Raw genomic sequence first — 19,375 nt, 5'->3', positions numbered from 1 at the left:
ATTTCTTCCAAAAATTACCAGTGAATTTTGCTCCCCGATAAGAAATGATGGAAACTGGGGTGCCATGCAACCTGACTATTTCTTTGATACACAACTGAGCGTATTGTTCTGCTGTATCGGTAGCCTTAACCGGCAAAAAGTGTGTTGAATTCGCGAGTCGATCCACAATCACCCAAATCGAGTCAAACTTATGAGGAGTATGAGGTAATCCTACCACAAAGTCCATATTAAACATTTCCCATTTCCACATTAGAATTTCTATGTTCTGTGCCAATCCACCGGGCCTTTGGTGTTCGGCCTTCACTTGCTGATAATTCGGACATCTTGACACAAAGTCCGCCATATTCCTCTTCATATCATTCCACCAATAGACTTCCTTAAGATCATGATACATTTTTGTAGAACCTGGGTGCACGGAATACATAGAAGTGTGAGCTTCAGTCAAAATTCTTTCACGGAGACCATCCACATTTGGAACACATAGTCGCCCTTGGTACCTTAGTGTACCATCATCCATGCCAAGAGAAAAGGCCATGGTCTTATGTTTATGAATCCCCTCTTTCAATTGCGCCAACAATGGATCGTCTTATTGTTTCTTTTTGACTTCCACAACAAGTGATGATTCAGCCCTATTTTGCACAATTACCCTCCCTTCACTAGAGTCCGTAAGACGAACTCCCAAACTAGCCAATTGATGAACTTCCTGGGCCAATGGCCTTTGATATGCCTCCAAGTGTGCTAAACTACCCATAGATTTTTGGCTAAGAGCATCTGCCACAACATTGGCCTTTCCCGAATGATATAGAATATCATTATCGTAGTCCTTGAGTAGCTCAAGCCATCTTCTCTGCCTCAGATTCAATTCCTTCCATTTGAAAATATATTGAAGGCTCTTATGGTCCGTGAATATATCCACATGGACCCCATATAAATAATGACGTCAAATTTTCAATGCAAATACCACTACCGCAAGTTCTAAATCATGTGTTGGATAGTTCTTTTTGTGATTCTTGAGTTGCCTAGAAGCATAAGCTATAACCTTTCCATGTTGCATTAATACACATCGAAGCCCGATTCTTAAAGCATAACAATATACTACAAATCCATCTATACCCTCTGGTAGAGTCAACACTGGTGCCGTAGTCAATCTTACTTTCAATTCTTGGAAACTCTTTTCACAAGCATCTGACCATTGGAACTTAATTGCCTTCTGCGTCAATTTAGTCAATGGATAGGCAACAGTAGAAAACCCCTCCACAAACTTTCTGTAATATCCAGCTAAGCCTAAGAAACTACGAATCTTTGTTGGAGTTGTAGGCCTCGGCCAATTCTTCACGGCTAAAATTTTCTGAGGTTCAACCTTAATTCCCTCACTAGAGACTACATGACCCAAGAATATAACCGATTCAAGCCAAAATTCACACTTTGAAAATTTTGCATATAATTGGTGCTAATGTAGGGTTTGCAGAACTACCCTGAGATGATCAACATGGTCTTCTCGTCTTCGTGAATATATAAGAATATCATCAATAAACACTATCACAAAAGAGTCGAGGAATGGTTTAAAAACTCGATTCATAAGATCCATGAAGGTTGCTGGGCATTTGTTAGCCCAAAAGACACCACCAAAAATTCAAAGTGCCCATATCGGGTTCTAAAGGCTATTTTCGAAATATCCCGCTCCCTGATCTATTGGTGATACCCTGATCTTAAATCAATCTTGGAGAAGTACGTGGCACCTTGCAATTGATCAAACAAGTCATCTATCCTTGGCAGTGGGTACTTATTCTTGATTGTGACCTTATTAAGCTGCCGATAGTCAATACACATTCTCAATGACCCATCTTTCTTTCTTACAAAAAGAACCGGTGCGCCCCAAGGCGACACACTCGGCCAGATAAAACCTGTTTCTAACAAATCTCTCAATTATTCCTTTAGCTCCTTCAATTATGCCGGTGCCATTCTATAGGGTGGGATAGTTATAGGATGCGTTTCTGGCATCACATCAATCCCAAAATCAATCTCCCTGTCTGGTGGGATCCCAAGGAGTTCATTCGGAAAGACTCCCGAAAATTCATTCACAACAGGCACAGACTCAAGCGTAGGTGCCTCAGCATAGGTGTCCGTAATCCGGACCAAATGGTAGATACATCCATTGTTGATCATTTTTGTGGCCTTATGGTAGGAAATAAACCTACCCTTTGGAACTACATCATCACCCTTCCTCTCAATAGCTGGCTCATTTGGAAATTCGAACCTAACAGTTCTGGTTCGGCAATCAAGCTTGGCAAAACATGAATAAAGCCAACCCATCCCCATTATCACATCAATATCGACCATTCTTAATTCAATAAGAGCGGCCACGGTGTCCCGACGATGCAACGTGACAACACAATCTCTATAAACCCGCGCAGCCAAAATAGACTCACCAACCGGAGTAGATATAGAGAATGACTCATAAAGCTATTCTGGTTCTATCCCAAATTCCATAGCAACATAAGATGTGACATATGAAAAAGTGGAACTGGGATCAATAAGAGCATATACATCATGAGATTGGACAGGCAATATACCTGTGACAACATCTGGAGAAGCCTCTAAATTCTGGCGCCCCTCATAGCATAGAAACGACTGGATCCTCCCGAACTATGTGCTCCATCCCTAGCTGCACCATGCCCTATGGGTGTTGGAGTGCCTCGAGCTGGAGGAGGTGATGCAGATATAGTAGCTGCAAAACTGGCTGGATATGCCATGCCCCTGCCCGCACCCTAGCGGGACGAATGACAATCCCTCTGAGTGTGACCCCTCAATCCGCATCCATAGCATATGGGTAAGTCTATGTAGCATATTCCTAGGTGCATCTTTCCACAATGAGGGCATGGGGGACTCCTCTGCTGCTGGAATCTACCACCATGACGACCCTGCTGATAGGAGCCCCGGTTGCCCTGACTGGGCCTGAAATGGCTCCATTGTTGCTGCTAACTGGGCCTTGATGGTGGTGCACTAGCCGAAGACTGAGCAAATAACTGTGATGGCCCTAACGACCCTCCTTTGAAGGCTGACCTGCCGCCACCAGAAGAACCCCCAAAGTTGCCCGTAGACCGGGCCTTATTACTACCCTCTCGCTCCATTCTGTTCCTTAATTTGCGGGTCTCTGTAGCTTGAGCGAACTCCACCATCTTTCCATAGTTCATATCAGAATTCAAGGCAGCTGTAGCAGCCTCATTAATTACCAAGGGACTAAGGCCCTGTACAAATCGGCATACTCTAGCCTCCATAGTGGGAAGCATGTAAATAGCATACTTAGACAGGTACACGAATCTCATATGGTAATCCCACTCACTCAGGCTACCTTGCCTCAAGTTCTCAAACTCAGCAGAACGGGCTACCTTAGTCTCGGCAGGCAAGAAATGATAGGCATCGGCAAATTCACCCCACTCGCCAGAGGGCTCCCTTCTTCACGGGACTCCTCCCATAGTTCAAACCAAGAATATGCAACATCTTTCAAGCGGTAGGAGGCCAATTCCACTGCCTCTGTCTCAGTAGCACGCATAACTCAGAGAGTCTTATGCATCTCATCAATGAAGTCCTGGGGATCCTCCTCTGGGTTAGTACCCGTAAACACTGGAGGATCCAATTGGAGAAACCTGTTCACCCTGGAACTAGAAGAATCTCCTGGTTGACTGGAAGAAGTGGGTGCAACATTTGACCTCTGGGCCTGGGATACCACTATCTGAGCCAACATCTGTATGGCTCCCTTAAGATCAACATCAGAAACACCAGAATCAGAAGCTAGAACTGGAGGTGGAACTGGTATATCAGTTGGAGAAATTGTTGCACCCTCAATAGGTGTAGGAACATGTACGGTCTAATCAGTTGTAGTAGAGTCAGGAAGTGTAGTAACTAGAGGAATATTCTCACTCCCCGGGTCTCACCCGCATCATCAATTGTAGGATCAACTGTCACTCCTGGGGTGACATTGGCTCTTTGGCCAGTTCTTCCATTCTTCTTAGGTGCCATGTGCTGAAAATTAGAGCAAATCAGGAGTTAAAAGAGGAACAATCTTACAACCAGCTTTATCGCACGATCAAGAACATGAAAGAAGTGTATTATTCCTAAATGACCATGTAGCATCCTAATTATAGATGTGGTCGACAACACACTGATAATAAGGATTCTACTAGGCACGGCTCCGAGACATCCTAGGACACTTTAAAACCTTAGGCTCTGATACCAAGTTTGTCACGCCCCAAAACCGAGGAGCGCGACCGACACTCAACCGAGTGAACACGACCGAGCATGCCTGTTAGATTTCATTCTACCCAAACTCATCCACAAATGGAGATAATACATATTTTCATTAATTAGACAAATATGTGTTCATGTCTACAATACCAATTCATTACCAATAGTTTCATCATTTTTAAAGTATCAAATGGACAAATAATACAACCACAACATAACATATTTTGACTTTCCCAGCACCAATACACAACCCACACTATGTCTACGGAGCCTCTATACACAACCCACAAGGCCCCGGCTATACCTTAAACAGAATATACATAGTATTAAAGATTCATGACCCTGGGATGAAGTGGGGCTCAGCAAGTCAGCTGGGAAGAAGGTGTACTGCTATCACTGATCAATATCTCCTGCTGTGGAACCACCTGCATCTATTTAAAGATGCAGCGCCCCCGGCAAAAGGGATGTTAGTACCGTCGAATAGTACTAGTATGAAAACCAAACACCCTTTCAATAGAACAAATGATACAAATAAGAATATAATAATATCAATGAAAGCCTTAATCAACATCAAACCTCAATTTAGGATCAAGACAGTGTTCATATTAATTTCCATATCTCACATTGGGAGATTTTTAGTATCGATATTCCGTTGTTCACAATACCATTATTCACCATACCAATACTCACAATACCAATACCACCGTACTCTCAGCGCGGAGTCCGATCATGACCCAATCGGCTAGGCTATTTCATTAGAGACATCAACCACAATTACCCTGAATGTCAATACTACCGTCTTTAACATGGAGTCTGATCACAACCCGATCGGCTAGGCTATCCATTAGGGACATCGACCATAATCACAATTTCAAACAATTTCCAGCACAATCACCACCATGTGTGCGGCATGGTATCCGATCACGACCCCACCGGCTAGGCTGTCTTATTCTAGACATTAACCTTTTTATATCAATCATTTCATTTCATATTACTTTCACATCTTTTCATTTCATTGGCACTAATGGCCATAATTATAAGATCATTCTTGGCACGTTGGCCAAATTTAGTATTTCCTGCTCACCCATTTACTTTCCAACATCAACATCATCAACAACAATTCAAATCAAGGCATGTAGTGCACTTGTGAGCAATTAAGAGTCTAAGGCACATAGAGATTCTTTACAAAATTTGGCATAATAGCCTTCGTTTGAATTTAACTTGAAGTCGAACATTTCTAATGTGCATCCCAAATTTTTAACACATCCTCAATTGATAACACAACATAAATAAAGCATTTGGAATACTTGTTGAACATATATCTTTCAACCCAATCTTACTCGGAATAGCCAATTTCATAATGAACCACTCGAAACTTATATAATTTACATGAATATCGTGGGATTCAATTCTAAGAGAAGAGTTTAGCCAACATACCTCAATTGAGCTTCCTTACACTCTAAAATGTTCCGGAATTCTTAGCAACATCAATCTAGTGTGGAAATATAACAAATTAAACCAAAATTAGGAAGATGATGATCATGGTTCTAGCTCATTTGAGCATTTTTATCAAACACTAGGTGTGCATAAGGTTTCAAGGTCTTTTCATGGAGGATTCCATCATCCCACAACCCAATCTTTATAATTTTTAGCTCAACAATCTTCCTACACCCTTTGATAACACATGCATGTAAAATAAACAACTCTCATGCCCAAAAATTATCTTGCTAATTACCCATTTCTAGACAAAATTCAAAATTGAGGGTTAGGGTGTAGAATCTTACCTCTAGGATGAAGACCTAGTGAGTTTCCCTTCTTTATCTTCCAAAACTCGAGCAAGAATTGAAGAACAATTATTGAAGAACATCTTCTCACTCTAGGGATCTCTCTCTCACTCTAAAATGTCAGATTGTAGCTCAAAAATGGAACAAAGAGTGTATTTAATGAAATGGGGTCGGGTAACAGGTTCTGCGATCACATATGCGATCGCACAAAGCTCCGTAATAGGTTATGCGATCGCATAATCAATATGCGGACTGCATATCGGTCGCATAATTGCTGACCAAAATGACCAAAAATTTGCCTGTGTTTGCGGTCACTATGCGGTTCGCATAACTGTTCTACAGTCGCATAATGAACCGCAGAACAGTTATGCAGTCGCATAGTCGACCGCATAATTGCATCCAAGTTGACCCTCTTCTACCTCACTTCTGCGGCCATTATGCGGCCCACAGAGTGATTCTGCGATCGCATAATGGACCGCCGAAACGTGTTCTTCCGCCAAAAATGTGTTCTATAATACTCAACACGTAAAACCAATTCGGCATCATGAAACATTATTTTATTTTGCAAAATTTTACGGGGCCTTATAATACTTACTGGGTAAACATGGATTTACGTACTCATACTACACTTGCTGCATATTTTTGTGCAGGTACTTTTATGTCTGGTGGTCCTTTGGGTGCGGAGGCGCGGATGATGCGGGGACTTACCGTGAGCTGCATTTCATGTTACGATCCGCAGCCAGTAGAGTCTTCTTCAGAGTTATTTATATTCTCCTGTCCAATTTGTATTTCGGACAGATGCTGTATTTTTATTTTACTTCCTAGTAAATGCTCATGCACTTGTGACACCAGATTTTGTGTAATGACCCAACCGGTCATTTTAACTTTTAGAACCCCGTTCTCTAAAATAAAACTTTCCGTAGGTGCTTGTAATGATTTATGACTTGCGGGGATGGTTGGTTCGGGATTTGGAAGTGCTTGAGGTGAAACCAGAACCCTTGGTTCCTTAAGTTGGCCTTAAAGTGCTAAGTTTGACTTCGGTCAACATTTTGAGAAAACGACCCCGGAATAGAATTTTGATGATTCCAACAGCTCTGTATGGTAATTTTAGACTTAGGAGCATGATCGGAATTTTATTTGGAAGTCCGTAGTGAAATTAGGCTTGAAATGGCTAAAATAGGAATTTAAAGTTTGAAAGTTTGACCGGGGAGTTGACTTTTTGATACCAGAGTCGGAATCCAGTTCCAAAAATTTTCATAGCTCCATTATATAATTTATGACTTGTGTGTAAAATTTGAGGTCAATCGGAGTTGATTTGATGGGTTCCGACATCGAATGAAGAAGTTGAAAATTCTAAGTTTCATTAAGCTTGAATTGGAGCATGATTCGTGATTTTAGCATTGTTTGATGTGATTTGAGGTTTCAAATAAGTTTGTATGATGTTTTAGGACTTCTTGGTGTTTTGGGTTGAGGTCTCGAGGGCCTCGGGTGAGTTTCGGATGGTTAACGGATCAAAAGTAGGACTTAGCTGCTGCAAAAGCTGCTGCAATTTTTCTGCTGGAAATGCTGTCAAAATTGGGCTGCCTGTCAAAATCGAGCTCCCAAGATCAAGCTCCCGAGAACGAGCTCCCGAGATCTAGCTCCCGAGATCGAGCTCCCAAGATCGAGCTCCCGAGAACGACCTCCCGAGATCGAGCTCCCGAGATCGAGCTCCCGAGAACAAGCTCCCGAGATCAAGCTCCCGAGATCGAGTTCCCGAGATCGATCTCCCAAGAACGAGCTCCCGAGATCAAACTGGGCAGATCTGTAAGTTATAAAACAAAACAGAGGCATTCAACCCATTTGCCATTTTTGACAAACTTGATCTTGAACAGAGGCGACTTTTGACAGATTTTCAAGGAAAGACATTTGGGGTAAGTGATTCTAACTCGGATTTGATCAATATACATGAATATATCATTGTTTTCACAATTTAATTAGTGTTTTGAGATTGAAATTTGGAAAAAAGTTTAGAAATCTCATAGAAACGAAATTTTGAGATTTCGGTATCGATTCGGAGTCGGATTTGAGTGAAACTGGTATGGTTGGACTCGTAATTGAATGGGTTGTCGGATTTCATAACTTTTGCCGGATTCCGAGATGTGGGCCCCGCGGGCAAATTTTTAATTAATTTCGGATCTTTTCTTTAAAATGTAGTATTTTCTTATAGAATTGATTCCTATAATATTTAATGATTGCATCGAATTATTTTGGCTAGATATGAGCCAGACGGAGTTGGATAATCGTGGAAAAGGCCTTATAGTGGATTAAATTGGAGCAAGACGAGGTAAGTCTCTTGTCTAATCTTGTGAGGGGGAAATTACCTCATAGGTGATTAAGATTAAATAATTGTTTCTAATTGTGGGGGCTACGTACGCACGAGGTGACGAGAGTCCGTGCGTAGCTACTATTAATGCTAAAGTCCGGGTAGTTTAGGACTCAAAGCATGTATTACTTGTGTAAATTGTATTCTTTGATTAATTAATATTAATTGATATATATATGAATATATTGTGAATTGTTTGATAAAGATATTAAAGGATGAAAATCTCATAGGCTTGATTTCTATTTAAATCAATTAATTGTCAAAAGAAATAGTTCTCCTCCCAAATTTATCTTATAATAAACATACTGTCCTTCCGGAGGCACATAAGAAAATGTCCTCCTTTCTTGTGGAGCAGGCCGAACGCCTCGGCAGGATAGATGCATCTATGGATCGCGCCGCACGTCCCTCGGCAGTGTACATGACACTCTGGATCGGCCCGTACGTCCTCGGCAGAGATCATGCTTAATAATAATAATTACACGATACTTTAATAATTTATATCAGCTTGCGAAGCTAATTAATAAATTGGAAAATCCTTGGAATTTAATGAATTATTATTCTTGTTTGTTTATGGAATTAATTGGTACTCCTATAAATGAGATTTAAATTGATAAATTAGAATTTTTCTGAATTGAAGGAATTTAATTAATATATTAAGAATTGTTACATTTGAAGGAATTTGATTATCTCTGCTGATCTCGTTATTATTATTGACTCATAGTGAGTGTCAAAGTCGGTCATCTCGTCTCTACCACTACGAGATTAGGCTTGATACTTACTGGGTACACGTTGTTTACATAGTCATACTACACTTGCTGCACTTTTTGTGCAGGATCTGATGCTAGTGGAGGACCTATCTTCACATACCCACGTCAACATTGTATCAGAGCATTAGGTTCACGTAGGTCTCACAAGTTATGAGTAGACCTAATAGAGTCTTGCGGATCGGTACGGAGACGTCTGTACTTATCTTCGAGAGGCTATATAGTGTTAGGAAACTACCTTTCTTCATATTCTATCATGCAATTGATGTAGTACTAAATATCCTTCTCTTATTCTCTCACAGATGGTGAGAACACGCTCTAATGAGATTCCAGACCAGGGAAGAGCTACTCCCCCAGTTGCTAGAGGCCGAGGCAGAGGCCGAGGGAGGGCTCCAGCCTATGGTAGAGGGCGAGGACGTCCCAGGACTATTCCGGTTATGCCGCCAGTGGATCTAGCAGAGAATCCCATTATTGAGGAGCAGGGTGAGGTGCCTGTGGCAGAGCCAGCTCCGGTGTACTTCACATCTGCACCGGGATTTCAGGATGTCATGGGTCGTATGCTGCGATTCATGGATAATATGACTCAGGCCGATTTATTTCCGGTATACCCATCCACATCTCAGGCGGGCGGGGGAGCACAGACCCCTACCGCGCAGGCTCATGGACAAGCAGCTACTGTATATCAGATCCAGGGTGCACTACTCGTGGGTGGAGTCCAGCCAGTGGCAGCAGCTACACCTGAGCCCAGGCCAGCTGTAGCCGCGGATCCTCAGAAACTATTGGACAGATGGACTAGACTACATCCTCCTGTCTTCGGGGGTGAGCGACATGAGGATCCACAGGATTTCATTGATCGTTGCAAGGATAGACTGTACAACATGAGGATATTGGAATCCCATGGGGTTGATTTCGCTACTTTTCAGCTAGAGGGTAGAGCCCGTAGATGGTGGCAGTCTTATGCTCTTGGCAGACCAGCAGATTCTCCTCCCATGACTTGGGACAGGTTCACCCGTATCTTCTTGGACAGGTATATTCCACCCTCCCAGAAGGAAGAGTTGCGGTTTCAGTTTGAGCAGCTCCAGTAGGGTCAGATGTTAGTGACTGATTATGAGGCAAGGTTTTCTGAATTATCTCGCCATGCACTAATGATACTCCCTACTGAGGCGGAGAGAGTGAGAAGGTTTGTAGCCGGTTTACATACTGGTATTCAGGCCACTATGGCTCGAGAGGTTGAGATGGGTACTTCTTATGAGCGAGTTGTGGAGATAGCCCGGAGGATTGAGGGTGTACGTCAGCGGAGCCGAGAGCAGATTATGAGAGATAAGCGGTCCAAGTACTCTGGAGAGTTCAGAGGTGCTCCATCCAGGGGCAGAGGTCAGTTCGTGAGGGGACAGTACAGCAGACCCCCATATCCAGCACCACCACCTCCTCGAGGTGCTCTAGTGCGACCTTATCTCAGTGCTATCCCAGAGAGTTCTTATCGCCCACCGGCTATTCAGGGTCCTCCCTGTGGGTATTCAGGTCCCCAGGGCCAGACACTTAGTCAGCAGCCCATCGCACCGAAGAGTTGTTACGAGTGCGGGGATCCCAGTCACATGCGGAGGTTTTGCCCCAGGCTTCAAGGTAGACCAGTACAGCAGGGTCAGCAGCCTATGCTTACCGGACCAGTTGCTCCACCAGTAGTCCGACCACCCAGAGGTGCAGGACATGTGGGTAGGGGCCGTCCTAGAGGTGGAGGTCAGCCAGGCGGAGGCCAGACAGTTGGCGCTCCAGCTCGGTTCTATGCTTTTCTGGCTAGACCAGATACAGAGGCCTCAGATGCTGTGATTACAGGTATTATTTTTGTTTGTGGCAAAGATGCCTCAGTATTATTTGATCCAGGATCGACGTATTCATATGTGTCATCTCTATTTGCTCCATTCCTGGGTGTTTCTCGTGAGTCCTTGAGTACTCCTGTATATGTGTCCACTCCTGTGGGCGATTCTGTTGTTGTGAACCGGATCTACCGGTCCTGTATTATTACATTCTGTGGTTATGAAACTAGAGCAGATCTCCTATTGCTTGAGATGACCGATTTTGAAATTATTCTAGGCATGGACTGGTAATCTCCATATCATGCTATTCTAGATTGTCATGCCAAGACTGTTACCTTGGCTATTCCAGCATTGCCTAAGCTGGAGTGGAAAGGTTCGCCTATTAGTTCATTTAATCGAGTTATTTCTTTTATAAAGGCTCAACACATAGTTGAGAAGGGTTGTTTGGCTTATCTAGCCTATGTTCGGGATACTACTGCAGAGACTCCGGCTATTGATTCAGTGCCTGTAGTTTGGGATTTCCCCGATGTATTCCCGTCAGATCTTCCAGGTATGCCACCTGATCGTGATATTAATTTTTGTATTGACTTGGCTTCAGATACCCAGCCTATATCTATCTCACCGTATCGCATGGCTCCGAAAGAATTGAAAGAATTGAAAGAACAGCTTGAAGAGTTAATAGCCAAAGGGTTCGTCAGACCGAGTGTATCGCCTTGGGATGCACCGATATTATTTGTGAAAAAGAAGGATGGAACAATGCGGATGTGTATTGATTATCGCCAATTGAACAAAGTCACTATTAAGAACAAGTACCCGTTGCCGCGTATTGATGATCTATTTGACCAGTTGCAGGGTGCTAGGGTATTCTCTAAGATCGACTTGTGGTCGGGGTACCATCAGTTGAAGATTCGGGATTCGGATGTTCCGAAGACTGCTTTCCGTACTAGATATGTCATTATGAGTTTCTGGTAATGTCTTTTGGTTTAACTAATGCCCCGACAGTGTTAATGGATCTGATGAACATGGTATTCATGCAATATATTGATTTGTTTGTCATTGTCTTCATTGATGACATATTAATCTATTCGCGCAGTAAGGAGGAACATGAGCAGCATATGAGATTAGTGCTTCAGACATTGCGGGAACAAATACTATATGCTAAGTTCTCTAAATGTGAGTTCTGGCTTAGGTCTGTAGCATTTTTGGGACATATTGTATCGGGCGAAGGTATTAAAGTTGATCCCAAAAAGATTGAGGCAGTTCAGAATTGGCATCGTCCCACTTCGGCGACTGAGATCAGGAGTTTTCTGGGTTTTGCAGGTTATTATCGTCGGTTCGTGGAGGGTTTTTCATCTATTGCAGCACCTTTGACCAAATTAACCCAGAAGGGTGCCCCATTCCGATGGTCCGATGATTGTGAAGTGAGCTTTCAGAAGCTCAAGACATCATTGACTACAGCACCAGTGTTAGTATTACCTTCCTGTTCGGGTATGTATACAGTGTATTGCGACGCTTCGCGCGTTGGCTTGGGTTGTGTATTGATGCAGGAAGGGCAAGTTATTGCATATGCTTCACGTCAGCTGAAGCCCCACGAAAAGAATTATCCGGTACATGATTTGGAGTTAGCTGCGATTGTTCACGCTCTTAAGATTTGGAGGCATTATCTTTATGGGGTGTCTTGTGAAGTTTACACTGATCATCACAGTTTGCAGTATTTGTTCAAGTAGAGGGACCTAAATTTGAGACATCGCAGATGGCTGGAGTTACTAAAAGATTATGACATTACTATCTTATATCATCCGGGCAAAGCAAATGTGGTTGCAGATGCCTTGAGCAGAAAGGCGGAGAGTATGGGTAGTTTGGCTTTCATTTCAGCAGAGGAAAGGCCATTAGCCTCAGATATTCAATCCTTGGCTAACAAACTTGTGAGGCTGGACATTTCAGAGCCCAGCCGAGTTCTTGCATGTGTTGTGGCCCAATCTTCACTATTGGAGCAGATCAAGGCTCGCCAGTATGATGACCCACACCTGGTGGTTCTTCGTGAAACGGTACTACGAGGTGATACCAAGGAAGTTACTATTAGAGCGGATGGTGTTCTGCGACTCCAGGATCGTCTATGTGTTCCTAATGTGGATGGGCTGAGGAAAAAGATCCTGGAAGAGGCACACAGTTCTCAATATTCTATTCATCCGGGTGCTACTAAGATGTATCGTGACTTGAGGCAACATTATTGGTGGCGATGAATGAAAAAGGACATAGTTGAATATGTAGCTCGGTGTCTAAATTGCCAGCAAGTTAAATATGAGCACCAGAGGCCAGGTGGCCTACTCCAGCAGATGACCATACCAGAGTGGAAATGGGAACGAATTACTATGGATTTTGTAGTTGGGTTGCCGCGGACCTTGAGGAAGTTTGATGCAGTTTGGGTGATTGTTGACAGGTTGACCAAGTCGGCACATTTTATTCCTATTGTGACTACGTATACTTTAGAGAGGTTGGCCCAGATTTATATTCAGGAGATAGTTCGGTTGCACGGTGTACCAATTTCCATCATATCAGATAGAGGCCCTCAGTTTACTTCACATTTCTGGAGAGCAGTACAGAGTGAGTTGGGGACCCGTGTAGAGCTCAACACAGCCTTTCATCCATAGACCGATGGACAGTCAGAGAGGACAATTCAGATTTTGGAGGATATGCTCAGGGCATGTGTAATTGACTTTAGAGGTCAGTGGGATCGTTTCCTGCCTTTGGCCGAGTTTGCTTATAATAATAGTTACCAATCCAGCATCGAGATGGCTCCATTTGAGGCTTTATATGGTCGGCGATGTCGTTCACCTATCTGATGGTTTGAGCCAGGTGAGGCTAAGTTATATGGTACTAATTTGGTAAGGGATGCCTTGGAAAAGGTAAAGTTGATTCAGGAGCGACTTCGTACAACACAGTCCAGACAAAAGAGTTACACGGATCAGAAAGCGCGTGATATATCATTTATGGTAGGTGAAAAAGTTCTCTTGAAGGTTTCGCCGATGAAGGGAATTATGAGATTCGGGAAGAAGGGCAAGTTGAGCCCAAGGTTTATAGGCCCATTTGAGGTGTTGAAATGAGTTGGGGAGGTTGCTTATGAGCTTGCCTTGCCTCCCAGCCTATCGGGAGTTCATCCGGTTTTTCACGTATCTATGCTCCGTAAGTATCATGCCGACCTATCATATGTGTTAGACTTCAGCACTGTTCATCTAGATAATAGCTTGGGTTATGAAGAGGAGCCAATTGCCATTGATGATAAACAGGTTCGCCAGTTGAGATTCAAGAGGATTTCTGCAGTAAAAGTCTAGTGGAGGGGCCAACCAGTCGAGGAAGCGACTTGGGAGACCGAGGAATACATGCGGAGCACATATCCAGACTTATTCAGCACTTCAGGTATAATTCTAAACCCGTTCGAGGATGAACGTTTGTTTAAGAGGTGGAGAATGTAATGACCCAACCGGTCATTTTAACTTTTAGAACCCCGTTCCCTAAAATAAAACTTTCCGTAGGTGCTTGTAATAATTTATGACTTGCGGGGATGGTTGGTTCGGGATTTGGAAGTGTTTGAGGTGAAACCGGAACACTTGGTTCCTTAAGTTGGCCTTAAAGTGCTAAGTTTGATTTCGGTCAACATTTTGAGAAAACGACCCCGGAATAGAATTTTGATGATTCCAATAGCTCTGTATGGTGATTTTGGACTTAGGAGCGTGATCGGAATTTTATTTGGAAGTCCGTAGTGAAATTAGGCTTGAAATGGCTAAAATAGGAATTTAAAGTTTGAAAGTTTGACCGGAGAGTTGACTTTTTGATACCGGAGTCGGAATCCAATTTCAAAAATTTTCATAGCTCCATTATGTAATTTATGACTTGTGTGTAAAATTTGAGGTCAATCGAAGTTGATTTGATGGGTTCCGACATCGAATGAAGAAGTTGAAAATTCTAAGTTTCATTAAGCTTGAATTGGAGCATGATTCGTGATTTTAGCGTTGTTTGATGTGATTTGAGGTTTCAAATAAGTTTGTATGATATTTTAGGACTTGTTGGTGTTTTGGATTGAGGTCCCGAGGGCCTCGGGTGAGTTTCGGATGGTTAACGGATCAAAAGTAGGACTTAGCTGCTGCAAAAGCTGCTGCAATTTTTCTGCTGGAAATGCTGTCAAAATTGGGCTGCTTGTCAAAATCGAGCTCCCAAGATCGAGCTCCGAGAATGAGCTCCCGAGATCGAGCTCCCGAGATCGAGCTCCCGAGAACGAGCTCCCGAGATTGAGCTCCCGAGATCAAGCTCCCGAGATTGAGCTCCCGAGATTAAGCTCCCGAGAACGAGCTCCCGAGATCGAGCTCCCGAGATCGAGTTCCCGAGATCAAGCTCCCAAGATCGAGCTCCCAAGAACGAGCTCCCGAGATCGAACTGGGCAGATCTGTAAGTTATAAAACAAAACAGAGGCATTCAACCCATTTGCCATTTTTGATAAACTTGATCTTGAACATATGCGACTTTTGATAGATTTTCAAGGAAAGACATTTGGGGTAAGTGATTCTAACTCGGATTTGATCAATATACACGAATATATCATTGTTTTCACAATTTAATTAGTGTTTTGAGATTGAAATTTGGAAAAAAGTTTAGAAATCTCATAGAAACAAATTTTTGAGATTTCGGTATCGATTCGGAGTCGGATTTGAGTAAAACTGGTATGGTTTGACTCGTAATTGAATGGGTTGTTGGATTTCATAACTTTCGTCGGATTCCGAGATGTGGGCCCCCCGAGCGAATTTTTAATTAATTTCGGATCTTTTCTTTAAAATGTAGTATTTTCTTATAGAATTGATTCCTATAATATTTAGTGATTGTATCGAATTATTTTGGCTAGATTCGAGCTAGACGGAGTTGGATAATCGTGGAAAAGGCCTTATAGTGGATTAAATTGGAGCAAGACGAGGTAAGTCTCTTGTCTAATCTTGTGAGGGGGAAATTACCTCATAGGTGATTAAGATTAAATAATTATTTCTAATTGTGGGGGCTACGTATGCACGAGGTAATGAGAGTCCGTACGCAGCTACTAATAATGCTAAAGTCCGGGTAGTTTAGGACTCAAAGCATGTATTACTTGTGTAAATTGTATTCTTTGATTAATTAATATTAATTGATATATATATATGAATATATTGTGAATTGTTTGATAAAGATATTAAAGGATGAAAATCTCATAGGCTTGATTTCTATTTAAATCAATTAATTGTCAAAAGAAATTGTTCTCCTCCCAAATTTATCTTATAATAAACATATTGTCCTTCCGGAGGCACGTAAGAAAATGTCCTCCTTTCTTGTGGAGCAGGCCGAACGCCTCGGCAGGATAGATGCATCTATGAATCGCGCCGCACGTCCCTCGGCAGTGTACACGACACTCTGGATCGGCCCGTACGTCCTCGGCAGAAATCGTGCTTAATAATAATAATTACATGATACTTTAATAATTTATTTTAGCTTGATAAACTAATTAATAAATTGAAAAATCCTTGAAATTTAATGAATTATTATTCTTGTTTGTTTATGGAATTAATTGTTACTCCTGTAAATGAGATTTAAATTGATAAATTGGAATATTTCTGAATTGAAGGAATTTAATTAATGTATTGAGAATTGTTACATTTGAAGGAATTTGATTATCTCTACTGATTAAATAAATTATTGTAAATTCTGTAAATCATGCTGATTTAAATATTCTAGATATATTTCAGTTATTATTATTGACCCATAGTGAGTGTCAAAGTCAGCCATCTCGTCTCTACCACTTCGAGATTAGGCTTGATACTTATTGGGTACACGTTGTTTACGTACTCATACTACACTTGCTGTACTTTTTGTGCAGGATCTGAGACAGGTGCTAGTATAGGACCTATCATCACATACCCACGTCATCCCGAGGCATAGTGGTGAGCTGACTTTCTGAGCCTTTCTGCAGCTACCAGTGTCTCTTCTTATATTTATATTTTGTCTATTTCATTTCAGACAGTATTTGGAGTTTTATATAATCTACTAGATGCTCATGCACTTGTGATACAGGGTCTTGGCACACACACATTGGTAGAAGTTGGTATTTTATTATTTTCTTGGAATAAAAGTTTAACCAATGTACGTATGACTTATTAGTTGGCTTGCCTAACTGTAGTGTTGGGCGCCATTACGACCTATAGGTGAAATTGGGTCGTGATATTTTGGGGATGATTATGGGTTGTTCCGTATTGTTGTTGTGAAGATATTATAATTTACTCTGTAAAATTTTATCTCTTACCATTTAATTGAAGGAAATTTATAATTTTTAAAAAAAATACTAAAAATGAGTAATTAAGTTAAACTTGTAGTGTTGGCTTTCCTGACAGTGGTGTTAGGTGCCATCACGACCTTTAATAGATTTTGGGTCGTGACACTTACCTAGTCTTAGAGACTAGGTGCTATCACAACATTCTAAGGTGGAAAATTGGGATCGTGACACATGTCGCCGAATTCTATTGAAGAGCTCGACGTCCGTCCTCAAAATTTCTCATAGTTTATTTGTTAGAAGATAATTCCACATTGTGTTGCGTCTTTGATCAGGAAAGTTGACGAGGTGTGCATTATGCTTCTGTTTTCCTTGAGAAAAATGGATTGTAGTGCTTGAGTTATGATTGTTGATACAATGGTGATGCGATTTTATTTTTGAATAAAATAGGTCCTAGGTTGGAACTCTAATTCGAAAGAGATCCAGGCTAGGTACCGTTCCAAGTGATCGGAGCACTTTGGATATTGAAGAAATTTTGGGATGTGTACCGATCTGAAGAGATATATGAGCACTTTTATTTGAAGAAAATTTGGGCTGTGTAGTGGTCCGAAGCGATATCAGAGCACGTAAATGTAAAAGGAAATCCGGGCTGTGTACCAAACCAAACTGATCGGAGCACTTTGATTTGGAGGAAATCCGGGTTCTGTACCGGTCCAAAGCGATATCAGAGCACTTGAATAAAAATGGGAATCCGGGTTGTGTACCATTTCGATGCGATATCGGAGCACTTGAATGAAAAAGGAAATTCGGGCTGTGTACCGGTCCGAAGCGATATCAGAGCACTTGGAATCTAAAATACCTGTATTAAAAGGTGGGCGCTTGTAAAATTTGAACTTGGAATGAAATGCCCCTTCTTCAGGAGGGCGCTTGGAAAATTTTGATTTAAAATGAAATGTCCATTGTTCAGGAGGGCGCCTGGAAAAGCAAAGTTATTTTTCCTATGTAAGAAAATTGATGAAAAGGGTTATGCTATTAATGACTCAAGTAGACAATAGATGCAAAATGATAGAGTTTTGAAATGATATGGCCGGGTCTGACTTAGACTGTCTACGTATCTACATAGAATCAGGCTAAAATGTAGTTCGATTACAAAAGATGACTGAATCCAATATGGATTCCCTACGTATTCCTACCAAAGGAATCAAGTCGCGGTGCAGTTATGAATATATAGAAATAATTTTTAATTTTCTATTACAAGAGTGAGACTGGACCCTGCGTGGGTTTCCTACGAATCCTACCATGGGAAGTTAGGTTGACTGTAGTTTTGTTACAACAAAACCTAACTCTACCGTCAGCAAAACTTGACTCTTTTTATTTTTTGTGTTTTTCACTGTTTTGTAGATAATATTTGAAAATTTTAAGAGTAAAGAAAGACTGTGATTTATTGATCAATAATTTTTGACTTTGACTTGACTTTGGTTGGTACCAACAATCAGTTTTATGCATAGGAATTTCCATCATATACTTTTCATCAAACCGAGATCACCTTATGGGTACTTCCTATAGTTTCGAGTGGTACTTCATGTATGCCTAAGTATCGACAAGATTTTGTTCGTCTTGCTTCAATCAAAGGTTTTGAATTCTGCTTATCCTCATATTTCAAGTGCCCTCACTATAAAGAAAGTCCTAATTTTTACATTTTTGATGTATTTATGTTTTTGGAGGACATATTTTTAGTACACTCACGCTCAGAATGATGTTAAATTTATGCAGTTGAGATACCATATGTTTGACCTTTATGCGAGTATCCACTAATGTGAGAACACTTGGAGTAGGATCATGTACGACTTTGTTATTGGTTTGTAATATAGGTTTGGGGACGGATAGGATGTTTATTTGGGATAATAGTAACTAATCCTCCTTAAATGCTGCACTGTGTCCGTGCCATCAGTGTTCAAACCATGCTTCAGCGCTTGATCATGTTCGGCTCGATGCCCATTTCTTTGCTTTGACTTCTTTTTGGACTTTGTCGGAGGTTCTTCTTCCTTTTTTAGAGATTTTGTTTTCTTCCTTTTTCTTTCTTTTTCTTTTGAAGGCAGGAGTTTTCTCTTCTTTTGTTG

The 19,375-nt window shown here is 41.6% G+C and overlaps 1 protein-coding gene across 1 annotated transcript; it reads right to left on the bottom strand.

The window, feature by feature from the left end:
• Window positions 1-1,947: 1,947 nt before the first annotated feature.
• Window positions 1,948-2,340, bottom strand: LOC138909790 (uncharacterized). Its single transcript, XM_070201005.1, has one exon. The coding sequence runs from the start codon at window positions 2,338-2,340 to the stop codon at window positions 1,948-1,950; it is 393 nt and encodes a 130-aa protein (XP_070057106.1).
• Window positions 2,341-19,375: the final 17,035 nt, after the last annotated feature.

This window comes from Nicotiana tomentosiformis, chromosome 4 (genome assembly GCF_000390325.3).
Source record: "Nicotiana tomentosiformis chromosome 4, ASM39032v3, whole genome shotgun sequence".
NCBI lineage: Eukaryota > Viridiplantae > Streptophyta > Magnoliopsida > Solanales > Solanaceae > Nicotiana > Nicotiana tomentosiformis.
This window is presented reverse-complemented; position numbering and strand designations above follow the sequence as displayed.

Excerpts from the sequence above, each read along its gene's own strand:
- LOC138909790 (XM_070201005.1), bottom strand. The coding sequence starts at position 2,340 with ATGGTCGATATTGATGTGATAATGGGGATGGGTTGGCTTTATTCATGT.